Source organism: Zea mays, chromosome 6 (assembly GCF_902167145.1).
Source record: "Zea mays cultivar B73 chromosome 6, Zm-B73-REFERENCE-NAM-5.0, whole genome shotgun sequence".
NCBI classification, from domain to species: domain Eukaryota; kingdom Viridiplantae; phylum Streptophyta; class Magnoliopsida; order Poales; family Poaceae; genus Zea; species Zea mays.
Genome location: NC_050101.1, coordinates 150,021,714 through 150,036,811, shown reverse-complemented (window position 1 = coordinate 150,036,811; position 15,098 = coordinate 150,021,714). Strand labels below are relative to the sequence as shown.

The following is a 15,098-nucleotide window of genomic DNA, read 5'->3' as shown; positions in this document are numbered from 1 at the left end:
TTCATGCCTCGTTCAGTTTCCACAATATTAGTTAATGTTCTAGTGATCTTTCTCTCTCTTTGTTAGAGTGGGAAAAACCCTTACCCTAACCAGGGTTATGTATTAATAATAGAGTTAGGTGGGCCAAGGCCCATTACAATAGGGGTCTATACAGAAACCCTAAACAACCATAAACACAGTTACACTGACACTCTTTAATACTCCATCCGTTCCAATTTATAATTCCTTTGACTTTTTTGTACTAAGTTTGACCGGCTCGTCTTATTTATTTTTTTGCGAAAAAATAAAAAATCCAAAGCCATACTTAAAGTATATTATATGCTAAACGATATTATAGTAAAAATTAATAATAAATATGATTTTTTTTGAATAAGACGAGTCAGTCAAACTTGGTGTAAAAAAGTCAAAACGAATTATAAATTGGAACGGAGGGAGTATCTCTTCTATCCTCTGGTGGTCAGGCCTAACCAAAGTATGCCTTTTATGAATGAGTATTCAGTAAGCCTCAAATGGTGATCAGTATCATCATATCCTGACCTTGCTGGTAACCACTGGAAACCATTTTTTTCTTTCTCGAAAGCGCAGGGGAACCGCGCCTTATTAAATATATTAAGAAGATAAAAAGGTCTATAGAAGACCAGAGGTTACAGCAAAAAACTCCTTACGGAGGCCAGCAACACGCATAAATGAAAGGATCCATGGGAACCGGACTCAAAAAACTACTAAACAGGTGGGGGGTCAGACATCAGACAAGGGAGCTGCCAAAAAAGGAGAGACCCTTGGCCCCAGCTAATTCCCATAGTCTTCCCTTGTCGTAGGCCTGCCGAAGGATAGAGGAGAGACTGGGGGCCTGACCATCAAACACACATCTATTGCGATGATTCCAAATCATCCAGGCCCCGAAAGAGATCAGAGAGCTCTTCTTGACCATTACTGAGTCACTAGTGAGGAAACATGATGATTATTAGGCTGGAGCCCTGTATCAGTTCGCATATTCACTATATATTGCATTTTTCTTTCTAGAGTATTATACTATTATTAGTTCTTAACATCGAGAAAACTAGGCCCTCGTGCTCTTGCTCCTTTCTTTTAAGGTTTCTTGTGAATGAATAATCAGCATAGTAACCTTTTGGCATATCTGCAGTTGTCTTTACACTCTTATACTACCTGCTGAAGGTTTACCTTTTCTGATCCTTGTATTTCATACCATGGTTTTTTAGTTTTCTTAACTATCCATTTTCTCTTCAGGTTCTTCACCTTGTCGAGCAGCTATGCTTAGCTTTAAATGATGAGTTCAGAATGTATTTACTTCACATTCTACCGAGTTGTATCCAAGTCTTAGGTGACGCTGAACGTTGCAATGATTATTACTATGTTCCTGACATATTACACACACTTGAAGTTTTTGGCGGTATGTCCCCATTTCTCACAGTTTCATGTTCACCATTGATGTTATATACTTATATTGATTATAATTTGTGTTGAATTGAATGGTGACATTTAGGAAATTTGGATGAGCACATGCACTTGGTTGCTCCGGTGCTTGTTCGTTTATTTAAAGTGGAGCTGGTTGATATCAGGCGGCGTGCAATTGTTACTTTGACTAATCTTATACCTAAGGTTCAGGTTGGTTGATGCTATTACTGAACTTGATATTATCTAATTATGTAATTTTAATCAAAATGTTCAACATCAGGTTTTTGTATCTAACACACATTGTGTGTATTTTACGTGTCCTGAACAGGTTGGTACTCATGTTTCGGCTTTAGTGCATCATCTGAAGCTTGTCTTGGATGGGTAAGATTTTTTACTATAAATAAACCCTTCTTTAATTGCTATATGGTGTCTGTCTTTTGAAAAAAAAACTACTCCCTCCATTCCAAATTAGAAGACGTTTTGTCTTTTCTAGGCACTAACTTTTGTTATGCACTTAGATATACATTATGTCTAGATACATAGTAAAAAGGGTTAATTGTGTCTGTGCCATTATAATTTTCTATGTTTTGATAAAAACAATGTATCTAGAAAAGCCAAAACATTTACCATATTGTTTTTTCAGCTTGCACTAGAAGTCCTTGGTATATTTTTTTCCTCGAACACACAAGAGAGCTACGTATCATTATATTAAGAAGATAACAAGGTCCAAAATAGACCAAAAAGTCCAATACAAACTAAAGGTACCTTAGTACCGTACGGTGGCCGGAAAATACCATACAAGAATGGATCCATTAAGAACTAGAAAGACTACTCACCCGGAATTGGTGCCAACAGGAGGGAGAGGTGTTTGGCCCCTGCCATCTCCCAAAGCACCCTCTCATCATCAAGCCTTTTAAAAGCAAGCTCTAAGCTAGGGGAGTGTCTATCAAAAACACATCCGTTTCTGTGGTTCCAAATTGTCCAAAAACTGAGAATAACCAAAGAATTCAGCCCCCTTTGCAGTAAGCCCTGAACTTTATCAGCCACCTTTCGCCAGCATTCCATTGCGTTATATTCACCTGGCTGTGGGGAAAGGATGTGTAGATTAACTTGCCCAAGCAATATGAACCAGAATTCCCTTGCAAAAACACAACCAACAAGAAGATGATCAATGGTTTCAGGCTCTTGATTACAAAGCGGGCAACTTTCAGGGTGATCCAACCCTCTTTTTTGAAGCCGATCTGCTGTCCAATACCAAGAGCAGCCAACCATACAAAGAATTTACATTTTGGCGGATGCCATGACTGCCAAATTCTTTCCCAAGGATCAAAATGAGTTGAGCCAAAAAACAACCCCTCATAGCCTGCCTTGGCAGAGTATTTGCCATTGGTGGCCAACCTGAAAACATGTTTATCTTCCAAATCTTGCCGCAACTCAACAGACTGTAAGGCATCCCGAAGAGTGCATCTTGCAATGACTCCCACCGATAAAGCACCTTGGATGTCAGATATCCATTTCCTGCCCAAGGGTGCATCTTGCACCTTACTACAACTGACCACTCGCCTGAGAATAGTAGCGAACAGGCGTGGCGAGAACAAGGTTGAGGCACCATTGCCAATTTCAGCAACTATAGCCATATGAAAGAAGGCTTTCACCTTCTCGTGAATCTGCAATGGGAGGGAGGACCAAGGTTTTCTAGGCTCCGTTTTTGATAGCCATAACCATTTCGTCCTGAGAGCCCATCCAACCTCATTGAGACCGAAAGGCCGACAAACTCTTCCCCATGCCACCATGCAATGCCCTCCCCTAACATCTTTTCTTCCACACCAAAGGAAACCTTTCTTGATTCTATCTATTGCTTTTAAAGCCCACTGTGGTAGATCAATTGCCATGGCTAGATAAATAGGCATCCCTGTTAGCATAAATTGGACCTGCACTCGGCGCCCAGCTTTAGGCCCTGTTTGTTTCACTCCTAAATTATATAAGTTAGATTATGGTGGAAGGGTAGGAGGGTAAAATGTCATTTTGAGATCACAAATAAGCTAAAATAAGCTACCCAATACTAGCTTATTTGTGGTCCTAAAGTGATATTATACCCTCATACCATTCCACCATAATCCAACTTATATAATTTAGGAGGGAAACAAGCACACCCTTAGTTAACAAGTCTGCTTTCCATCCCTCCAATTGCGCAGCAATTCTATCAATGATTGGTTGCAGCTGGTTTCTAGTGAGCCTCTTTAGGGATAAAGGCAACCCCAGATACTTACAGGGAAAAGCAGACAGCTCACGTGGAAGTTGATCTTGAAGGACCTCAACCTCTTGCTCACCACAGCAGATTGGATAGACACTGCTGTTGTGCACATTATGTTTCAATCCTGAGGCCTCCCCAAAAAAAATGCAGGATGCCAAGAACCACCTGGATGTCACTTTCCTTAGGCCTTGTTCGTTTACATCGGATTGCACCCGGAATCGTTCCAGCTCATCAAAGTTTATATAAATTAGAGAAGCGATCCGGCTAGGAATCGTTCCGATCCACCAATCCGACGGAAACGAACAGGGCCTTAGGATGGAGGAAGAGCACAACATCATCTGCATAAAGGGAGATTCTATGCTGTAACATTCTCGTAGATAAGGAGTGCAGCAGCCCCTCCTCTTTAGCTTTGGAAACCATGCCACCGGGGACATCCATAACCAATATAAAGAGCATAGGAGACAAAGGGTCCCCCTGCCTTAACCCCTTTTTATGATTATCTTTCCTGGCACTCCATTCAAGAGGACCATAGTGGAGGAAGAGCCCAACAGACCACTAATAGTATCACGTCATATTTGCCCAAAGCCTAAAACCTGCATCACTTCCAACAAGAACGGCCATGAAACCGAATCAAAGGCCTTTGTGATATCTAACTTAAGCAACATTCTTGGTCTTTTTTGTTGATAGAGCAATCAGGTTGTCTATTGAACAGGCATGAAATTATCCTGAATACACCGACCTTTGATGAAAGCACTTTGCTTTGAGGAGACCATAGACTGCAATTTTCCGGACAACCTGTTGGCTAACACTTTGGTGATCAACTTGGCAAAGCTATGGACTAGACTGATAGGACGAAAGTCCTTAACCTCCTCCGCTCCTTCCTTTTTAGGAATAAGGGTCACATAGGCTGTCTTGAGACGACCAAAGTTGTCAAATTTTCTGCTCCAAACCGCTAAAACAGCTGCCAATATCTCATCCTTGATAATAGGCCAACATACCTTTTAAAAGCGGCCAGTGAAACCATCTGGCCCTGGAGCTTTGTCGGATGGCAACCCCTTAATAACCTCCCAAATCTCATGCTCTGTAAAAGGAGAGTCCAAAACAGCAAGATCATCGGCCTGAATCCCTAGAACATCAAGATTAATGGAGGCAGATCTGTCCAAACAGCAACCCAACAGTGAAGAGTAGTACTCATGCACGAGTTTTGCCTTGTCATTATGTTCGGTGAAGCTGTTTCCTTCGGAATTAAGCTTGGCAACAAAATTTTTCTTCTTCCTGTATCTAGCATATTGATGAAATAACTTCATGTTCACATCTACTTACACCTTCGTGCTGCCCAACATTTCCATATTCTCTGGCAGGGTTCAAACCCAACAGAACCTTCAAAAAACCTTTTGTAGGCTGATTTGGAGGAGTAAATTCCTGAGGGTGCTGGTGTCCAGAGATGGTGGTCTAGCACCTCGAGCATGAGTTGAATGCCAAGCAAAACATCTCAGAGCAAGAGAAACTCAATCAAGGCTTGCACATGTAGACCCCCCCCCCCCCCCCCCCCCCCCCCCCCCCTAATATCCTTGATCCACTGCCTGTTTAGCAAGGCATCCTTGACTGTCCTTTCTTTGAAAACCCTCTTTGGGATGAGCAGGGAGAGATCCGGAGCCAATTGGTCCAAGGAGCCCCCGTGCAACCATTTGTCCGTCCAGAAAAAGAGTACTTTCTCCATTCCCAACCGAAGTCACCACCAAGATTGCAAAAATAGCAGCAGCATTTGGATGCACCTTAATATCTAACCTAGACCAAGGCCCATCATGTTGAGTTTTTTTTCATCCAAAGCCACCTCATGTTCAACGCCCAACCTAGAGACTCCAGATTGTGAATGCCCAAACCACCTTGCTCTAGGGGTCTGCAAACTCGGTTCCAATTTATTAGATAGTGACCCCCTTTAATATCTTTCCTTCCCTTCCATAGGAAGCCTCTCCTTATCTTGTCAATTGCCTTAAACACCCATTTGGGACATTGTAAGGCAATGAAATGGTAAACAGGCACTGCCGTGAGAACTGCCTGGACAAGGGTTGCACGTCCCGCAGGATGCATTAAGGCCGCTTTCCATCCCGGTAAATGATCAGCAACCTTATCCACTAACAAAATCAAGTCATTTTTCCAATCTTATCCACTAACAGAATCAAGTCATTTTTCCTTAGTTTCCTGGCTGAGAGAGGCATGCCCAGATATTTACAGGGGAAATTCTCCACTTTACACGCCATAACTTCTTGCACCTCCGCTAACTCCTCTTCCCCACATTGGATAGGAGTGACCGAGCTCTTACTAATGTTAGTTACCAACCCTGTAGCATTTCTGAAAGTACGCAAAAGCTCCTTTGTCAAGGCCAATTCATCCCTCCTAGATTGCAGAAAAATGACAACATCATCAGCATATAAGGAAATCCTTTGGCCATGACCTCTTCTCAACAAAAGTTGCAGATAACCCATTTCCACTGCCTTACACACCATTGAGTTTAGGACATCCATAACCATAATGAATAGCATAGGCGATAGAGGGTCCTCCCTGGCGTAATCCTCTCTGATGAGAAATAAGGTCACCTGGCTTGTCGTTAACCAACACCCTAGTTGACGAACTCCTTAGCAGCTTGGACAAAACACCACACCAAACAGGACCAAAACCCAAAAATCTCAACACTTAAAGCAAGGAAGGCCATGACACAGAGTCAAAAGCCTTTGTGATGTCCAACTTAAGAAGTATCCTAGTCTCCTTCGGCCTGTGCAAAGCCTTAGCAGTCTGCTGCACAAGAATAAAGTTATCATGAATGCATCGACCTTTTATAAAAGCACTTTGACTGTTGGACACCAAAGAAGGGAGCTTTCCAGCCAATCTGTTAGCTAAGAGCTTGGACACAATCTTTGCGAAGCTATGTATCAGACTTATCGGCCTGAAATCCTTAATTTCCAGAGCATCAGGGACTTAGGTAACAAAGTAATGTAAGCTGAATTGAGAAGGAACTATTACCATCTCCCTGCATAACCCGGCAGACAACGGCAATAAGTCCACCTTAATAATGTGCCAAGCAGTGTTAAAGAACCGCCCGATAAATCCATCAGAGCCTGGCGCCTTGTCAAAAGGCAGCATGGTTTTTAAAGCGGTAAGGCGGTCCAAGGCGTTGGACCACGGACGCCTAGGCGACGCCTTAAGAACAGTGAAAGGCAGGGATTTGATAGCTGCCCAAACCTCTTCTTCTGTAAAGAACTTCTCTAGGTCGGTTAAGTCCATCCCTTGGTGATGGAAGGACTCAAGATTGAGGGTGAAATCCCTGCACTGCAGTACCTAGTAGATTATGGTAAAAGTCCCAAACAACTTCCATTTTATCATTCTGCTCAGTAACAATCTGACCCCCCACTTTCAACTTGGCCATATAATTCTTTCTTTTCCAGTAACGTGCATGCTAGTGAAAATATGAGGTATTTACATCTCCCTCCCCGAGCCAATTCAATCTGGAGCGCGTTCGAGTCATATTCCTTTCAAGGGAGGCTAGCCTCAAACAATGCTGCTTAAGCTGCTTGCGCAACCAATCTTCATGTGGGACCAAAGGTCTAGAATCAAGGGCAATTTCGAGCCTATGCAGAATAAACTGGCCTAGCCGCAATTGCCGCTTAATGTGTTGTGAACTGTGATGCACTCGCAAGATATTCCCGGTACTCAGCCCTCTCATAGGAGGTCCTAGGAGTAAACCAGATCTATTCTTCTTGCTTATCTCAACTAACACCCTGCCCCTCCTTATATAGAGAGGTAACCCTAACTTAATAGCTAAGCAACATAACAAACCCTACCTGGCCGGCACTGTTCACGCGCTACAGTAACCACACGTGAACAGTGGTCGCGGCTAACCTAACTATACTGACCTAGATAATGGGCTTAAGGCCCATAACATAATGTTACCAATTTTCCGATCACTTATGATTTAATGTCTTGAGAAAGCCTCCCGAGTTTGTCAGCAAGGCACTGCAGAGGACAAGTGGCATCAATCGGCTGGCACCATGACCTATCTACCTCTTCTAGAAAACCCTCCAAGCGCGGCCAAAAACATTCAAAGTGAAATCGCCTCCTCCCTTGGGAGAACTCATGCAAACCCAGCAGAAGGGGGCAATGGTCTGAAATCGTGGACGTAGAGCTCTGGAGGATGCAATTAGGAAATAAATTCTCCCAATCCGAGTAGAAGAAACCCTGTCTAGCCGTACTAGCGTAGGGGCTTCACGCTCATTCGGCCAGGTAGACCTTCTACCAATTAGGGGAAGCTCTTGCAGCTCAAGATCATTGAGGAAGTGTTGAAATCGACCCATCATCAACCTATCAAGGTTGGTATTGCTCTTATCCTCGACCTTGTATATAAGATTAAAGTCACCACCCACCGCCCAAGCACTGTGCAACTGGTACTCTTCCAAGCCAACAGGATGCCACCCCTGGTGCCCTGAGCCGGAAGGAAAATAAATTCATCAAACTCAGATCCCAACATCGACATTACCATCCGTCTTGAAATAACTGCTTTTTTAGTCTCCTGGAGACAAACCAAATCAGGTTTAGTAGAGTTAACCATGACCCTGACTGTATCTCTCCGACACGTACGGTTGAGGCCTCTCATATTCCAAACTAGATTTTTTTGATGGATCAGTCATTGTATTTGGAGATATCAAACATTGTAAGCTTTGACCATCGATCAATTACTCAAAATGTATTCATGTTTAGCGCACAAGAGATGCACCAACAGATTCTTATGTCACATGTCTTTTAGTAAGACATTGGTTTTGTAGCAATGTAGCATATTGTAATTGTCAAAGCATACTTTGAAAGACTTCCTTGGAGCATAATACACCTTATAAAAATATATGGAGCACAATTTTGTGGCTACTGGCTTGTCTGCGAGAAGTTTGCATGATTACTTGATTAGCTTATTTTTCATTATGACAATACTTCATTTGCTGTGTTTTCTTTTGGTTATCCTCTTCCACCCACCCACCTACCCACAGAATTGTTGTTATTAGCTAAACTTTCTTTTGTATCTTTCTATGACTAGCAACAATGATGATCTGCGGAAAGATGCTGCAGAAGCGCTCTGCTGCCTCGCACATGCCCTTGGAGAAGACTTTACTATCTTCATACCATCAATACGCAAAATTCTTGTGAAGCACCACTTGCGGGTATGTTATCTTTTTTTTTCTGTTTTGAAAACACTAGAGCTGGATATCATTTCATTAAGAAGAGGAATATAGTACAAAGAGGAGAGCAGAAACACCCTACTCACCCTCTGAAATCATTGATTTCATGCTTATACCATTTTGGATGTTTGTGTAATTATTCTTGTCATTTCTTACAGTACAGAAAATGGGATGAGATTGAAAATCGGCTACTGAGGCGAGAGCTACTCATCACTGAAAACTTGTCTGTGCAAAAGTACACACAATGTCCACCTGATGTCATTAGTGACCCCCTTGATGATTGTGATGGTACACCTTCTGAGATAGCTGATGAAACACAGCGACAAGCAAGAAGTCATCAAGTAATATGCTTAGCCTTTTACTCATAATACATTTCATCTCTTGTACCCTACATCTTTTATCATGCCTTGACAAGCTGAAATGGTACTTATCTATACTGCTTATAACAATGTTTTAATGGATTCTAAAATGGTATCCCAGTGATTTTGGTGTTAGGAAAAGACACATGACCTCTTGCTTGGGCTTTGACATAAACATATTGCCAGGACACAGCTTTTTAGTATATGATGACTTAAAATATTTGAAAGAGCTTGGACCACACACGGGATCCCTGATGTTCATTTGTGATGATAAAAATATGCTGTGCATAAGTAGGAACTTATTTTTCCCACTCCCAGTAAACAAATAGCTGCAAAAAGATATCTGGAATGCCATGAACATGAACATGAAGAATATAAGCTATTCTAGGTATAAATCAATGCTCTGTTTTGATTTTCTTCATATCATGTCTGACATGTAGCTATGCTTTTGTCTTTTACGTGTAGCCTCTATCTCTGTTGGTATTTTTAGAATGAAGTCTTTTGACTGCTCCAGGTCAATGATGTCCGGTTGCGGAGTGCCGGTGAGGCTTCTCAAAGGAGTACTAGGGAAGACTGGGCTGAATGGATGAGACATTTCAGTATTGCGCTTCTCAAAGAGTCACCATCTCCAGCTTTACGCACCTGTGCAAGGCTAGCTCAGCTTCAGGTGAAGTAGTTCTTTAGATATATGTCACTCATCTTATGAGTATTTTCTGACACAAATTGTCCAGCCTTCTGTTGGCCGCGAGTTGTTTGCTGCAGGTTTTGCAAGTTGCTGGGCCCAAATGAGTGAATCCTCCCAGGAACAGCTAGTGAGAAGTCTCAAGACAGCCTTCTCATCTCAGAACATTCCTCCTGAAATTCTTGCCACGCTGCTGAACTTAGTACGTTGATATTGTGGTTTAACTTATATAGTTGATTTGGCATTCATTTCCTTTATTTAATATTTCCATTCTATAAGTAGGCAGAATTTATGGAACATGATGAGAAGCCACTTCCTATTGATACAAGACTGCTTGGTGCACTTGCTGAGAAGGTGAGTTTTGCTTCTGCTATTTTTATGGTTTGACATTTTTTCTTCAATCACATGATACTCATTCAAACTATCTGTTAGTGTCGAGCATTTGCAAAGGCACTCCATTATAAAGAAATGGAATTTGAAGCTGTGTGCACCAAGAAGATGGGTGCAAATCCTGTTACAGTGGTTGAATCCCTTATTCATATTAACAATCAACTACAGCAGCATGAGGTTGATTCTAATGTCCTGTACTAGGTTAAAAAAATTATCTCAGTTTGGTGACACCTGTCACTATTTCTTCAGGCAGCTATTGGCATATTGACTTACTCACAGCAAAATTCGGAAGTTCAATTGAAAGAATCATGGTATAGACTTATTGCTCTTCTATTTAGTTTCTTCCAGAAACATTAGTGCTTCCAATATCATTACCAATTCGTGAACTTTCCTAAATTTTGTGCAATGCAGGTATGAAAAGTTGCACCGTTGGGATGAGGCTCTTAAAGCATACACCGTGAAATCATCTCAAACATCTGGTCCTTTACAAAACTTGGATGCTACATTAGGTAGCACACAATCCTGTTTGCTGTCTTTTGGTTCCTTAAAAAATAATGGTAACAAAGTAAAATTCATGCATATTTTAGGTCGAATGAGGTGTCTAGCAGCTTTGGCTCGGTGGGAAGATTTAAGTGCATTGTGTAGAGAGCAATGGACGGGTGCAGAACCATCTGCTCGACTGGAAATGGCTCCAATGGTTGTGGATACCTCTGATTACCCATTCTGTTGTAGATGATAATTGTTAACCGAGTGCGTGGTGTTTTTTGTTGTTTTTTATGTACTCTTTGTACCCTTTTTCCTCCTTTTAGTGGAATGATACACAACTCTCCTGCGAGTTCGAGAGAAAAAAAATAAATTGTTAATCTAATTTCTTTGAACTTCTTTTATTTTCATAGGCTGCAAATGCTGCTTGGCATATGGGTGAGTGGGACCATATGGCAGACTATGTTTCTCGCCTGGATGATGCAGATGAAAATAAGCTCCGTATGTTGGGTAACGCAACAGCTAGTGGTGACGGAAGCAGTAATGGTGCTTTCTTCCGGGCAGTTCTTTTAGTTCGTTACAAAAAGGTAATTGGCCTTTGCTTCGTGTGATTGTATTATTTTCATTATTTGATTTTACTTTTATTGGTAATTTTATGTTCTCTTTTACAGTATGATGACGCTCGGATGTATGTTGAGCGAGCTCGGCGGTGTTTAGCTACAGAACTTGCAGCACTGGTACGGCCTATCTATGGTACTACATAGTGCGGCATTTTGTTAATTTTACTGTTGCATCTTGTCCCCAATCGGGCGATCTTGTGATGCTATCTGGAGCAATTGGTATGAATGTATCATTGTGCAATTCCTAATGTTCACCCGCAATGTACCTTAGAATTAGGGAAAACAGGAAGAGTCCATTTATTAACCCCAACTATTTTGGTCTGTCTACTTAACCCCCTGCCAATTGTTGGACCCATTTAACTCCCCCAAACTATTAACTTGGCCCAGTTTTCCCTAAGAAACTGTTGTTTCTCCTAGTACAAGTTGTGGCTTCTTTTGGATTCAACTCCAGTCTACCCCAAATTGCTTGGGACTGAAAGACTTTGTTGTTGCTGCTGCCTTATACAAGTTGTGCTTTTACTTTTTAAAAGTTAAAATTTTACATCATGATTGCTGACATCCTATATTACAAAACGATTAGAATTTCATGATTATTTTCATAGCTTTGAAGTATCTAATATTGGCACAACTATTAAGTTATATGCACCAACCAATTCAACCTAAAATAGAGAGAGGCAATTCACTTTAACACTCCCCTTCATGCCGAGGCTATCTCAGGCCTCAGGCTTAGAACAAAAGCGAGAAACAATTATTTTATTTAATTGCGATAACCAGAATCGAACTTGAGACCTCTGGATTTGATACCATGTTAAGTTACATGCACTAACTAGTTCAACCTAAAACCTTAAGCTGATAGAGAGGTGAGCAATTCACTTGCATTGTAACAATAACCATTGTGACAAAGATGCAATGCAAACTGGTCATGAAAAATGTTAGAAGTATTTCTGATATTGGGTATGCTGCCATTCAGTACACCACAAAGTTGAACTGAGAAACCAACTTGTGCAGGGAGAAACATAAGTTAGCGTTTCACTTTTTTTCTCCAACAATACAGTGGAGCTGTGTGTCATTTTGTTAAGAGAGAAAAGTACAGAGAGCCTGACTTGACCTACTCCCAAATACCCTTGATTCCAAAAACGAAGCATTTCATTACAAACTGGATTGATCTAGTGTATATTAGCGTAATGGTTAAGGATTCCGAGTAGCACCTCTAGGTTCCGGGTTCGATCTCCTAGTTTAGATTTGTCCCTTAGGTTAGCTAGGGAGGAGAGGCAGTCTTGGGAAATGGCCGGGGCTAAAGGTCTTTCATACCTTGCTGCCCTAATTCCTGAATACTAGGGAGTTGCTGGGTGAGTTTGATGGATTGTTTCAGTTTCCTGTGTTTTTGGCCTCCCTAAGGAGGCCTTTTACTCTGTTTCAGGTCTCTTTGACCTGAGCTTATTTCTTCTTCTTAATATATTGAGGCGCAGTTCTCCTGCGTTTTTCAAAAAAAAAAGATCCCCCTTGGGGGCGAATTTTGGGCTTGGTTAAAAAAAATCCTCTCGCTGTGTCCCGCTCGCTCCCTGGTTACGTCTTGCACACCGCCCTCCGGCTGGGCCGTTGCAGAGTGGCCGGTGATGGCCCACTAGTGATGGGAGGGGGGGGCAGGGTTCGGGGATTTTCTTGGCCGGGACTATGTTTCGGTCTCTTCTTAATATAATACCGGGAGTGTGGTCTTTCCCTCCCCGGCCGAGTTTTCTTTATTAAAAAGGACAGACCTAGTGCTGGTGGCTCCCACATGACTGTAGTTTGGGGAAGGAATAACCTAGGCAAGCCTTACCTCTGTATTTTTTGCAGAGAGGCTGCTTCGAATCCAGGACCTTTGGCGCAGTGGAAAGGCTTCTCACCACTGTGCCAGGCCTGTCCTTCTTGATCCAGTATACATCGTTGGGAATAAAACAATTTGAAAGTTTGTACACGGAGCCAAGTGGAGAGAGGGCATGGTTGGTCACCTGCACTATGATAAGCCTGCATTACACCCTATGCAGCATAGCCTTAGCCAGTTAGCTTGTATAACTGCATGAAATGAGGTGCTATTTGGTTTGCCTGCATAGCTCCTTTTCATTGTAGGAGACTCTGTTTAGTTGCAATATCAGTCTTCACAGTTCTGTAATGAATTATAGCTACAATTAGCTGGCATCTGCTGTATCTAGATTTAATTATTCTTACCTGATCTGTGTATCTCTACTGATGCAATAAAATCTTATTGCATTAAGGTGCTACCAGTTCACTTTTGAAATTCATTATTTGTATCATAATTGTATATTCTCTTTGTGTGACAATACATGTCAGGTACTTGAGAGTTATGAGCGAGCGTATAATAACATGGTGCGTGTTCAACAACTTTCAGAACTGGAAGAGGTATTTTCTTGTAATCTTGGGTACATTCTGAATAAAGTTGCTGTTTTGTTAACAAAATGAGTGGTTCGTTAATTAGGTGATTGATTACTGCACTCTTCCCATGGAAAGCCCGATTGCTGACGGACGGAGGGAACTTATTCGCAATATGTGGAATGAACGGATTAAAGGAACAAAACGGAATGTCGAGGTTGATATTTTGTTTCTGCTTTTGAGTGCTGGCCTATGCTGCATTTACTGCCTGCATTGACTTTGGAAAATATTTCAGGTGTGGCAAGCCCTACTTGCTGTCAGGGAGTTGGTTCTTCCCCCTAACGAAGACAGAGACACCTGGATAAAGTTCGCTGAACTTTGCTGGAAGAACGGTCGTATTAGTCAGGCTAGATCTACGTTAGTCAAACTTTTACAGGTACACTAGGTCCTTAGCAGTCATTGATTATTGGAATGTGCATGTCTAACTTCTCTATAACAAAATTAATTTCTCATGCCACTTGCAGTTTGATCCTGAATCTTCCCCTGAATTGACACTGTATCATGCACATCCACAAGTAGCTCTGGCTTATCTAAAATACCAGTATGCAGTTGGTGATGAGCTTAAAAGGAGGGATGCATTTTCTAAACTGCAAGTAAGTTTGTCTTTGTCCATGTACTTTGATTGTACATTGCAATTCACATTTAAGTGTTCACCAATGTACATCATACTTTTTTTCTTTGGTGGATAGGAGTTGTCTGTGCAGGTTGCTACCACCATGGGCAATTTACCTGGAACATCAGCAAACCATGGCACCATGTCAAATGCTGGAGTACCACTCATTGCTCGTGTCTACTTGACACTTGGTAGCTGGAAGAAGGCACTATCACCTGCATTAGATGACGATTCCATTCAAGGTATCAACAATATCAGTTTTCTCGCTTGTTGCACTTTAACCTTTTGTTTGAAACAATATTTGTATGTTTTCTCTCCAGAAATTTTGATTTCTTACCATAATGCCACGCTAAGTGCAAAGGACTGGGGGAAGGCCTGGCACATATGGGCTTTGTTCAACACAGAAGTCATGTCACGCTATACTTTCCGAGGCCGACCAGATATTGCTGGAAAATATGTTGTTGCAGCAGTAACTGGGTATTTTTATTCTATTGCTTGTGCATCTACTACGAAAGGGGTCGATGATAGCTTGCAGGTGAATATTCTCTTCTGTTATTTCTGTGCTGCAAGCTTTACTTTGACCAAAGGTTTGTTTTTGAACACAAAATTTACCAGCCTTAACATGCTTT

The 15,098-nt window shown here is 41.7% G+C and overlaps 1 protein-coding gene across 1 annotated transcript in view; it reads left to right on the top strand.

Moving 5' to 3' along the window:
• The window catches only part of LOC542211 (uncharacterized), a 51,197-nt gene that overhangs the window by 28,542 nt on the left and 7,557 nt on the right, over nt 1-15,098 (top strand). Inside the window, exons 23-42 of the mRNA NM_001111823.2 lie at nt 1,249-1,411; nt 1,505-1,626; nt 1,745-1,797; nt 8,751-8,874; nt 9,051-9,233; nt 9,766-9,918; nt 9,983-10,135; nt 10,216-10,287; nt 10,366-10,500; nt 10,573-10,634; nt 10,735-10,832; nt 10,911-11,020; nt 11,220-11,393; nt 11,478-11,543; nt 13,758-13,826; nt 13,903-14,013; nt 14,092-14,232; nt 14,321-14,449; nt 14,546-14,711; nt 14,790-15,004. Of these exons, the coding sequence (NP_001105293.2) occupies nt 1,249-1,411; nt 1,505-1,626; nt 1,745-1,797; nt 8,751-8,874; nt 9,051-9,233; nt 9,766-9,918; nt 9,983-10,135; nt 10,216-10,287; nt 10,366-10,500; nt 10,573-10,634; nt 10,735-10,832; nt 10,911-11,020; nt 11,220-11,393; nt 11,478-11,543; nt 13,758-13,826; nt 13,903-14,013; nt 14,092-14,232; nt 14,321-14,449; nt 14,546-14,711; nt 14,790-15,004 (2,499 nt within the window). The remainder of the gene's footprint in view (nt 1-1,248; nt 1,412-1,504; nt 1,627-1,744; nt 1,798-8,750; nt 8,875-9,050; nt 9,234-9,765; nt 9,919-9,982; nt 10,136-10,215; nt 10,288-10,365; nt 10,501-10,572; nt 10,635-10,734; nt 10,833-10,910; nt 11,021-11,219; nt 11,394-11,477; nt 11,544-13,757; nt 13,827-13,902; nt 14,014-14,091; nt 14,233-14,320; nt 14,450-14,545; nt 14,712-14,789; nt 15,005-15,098) is intronic.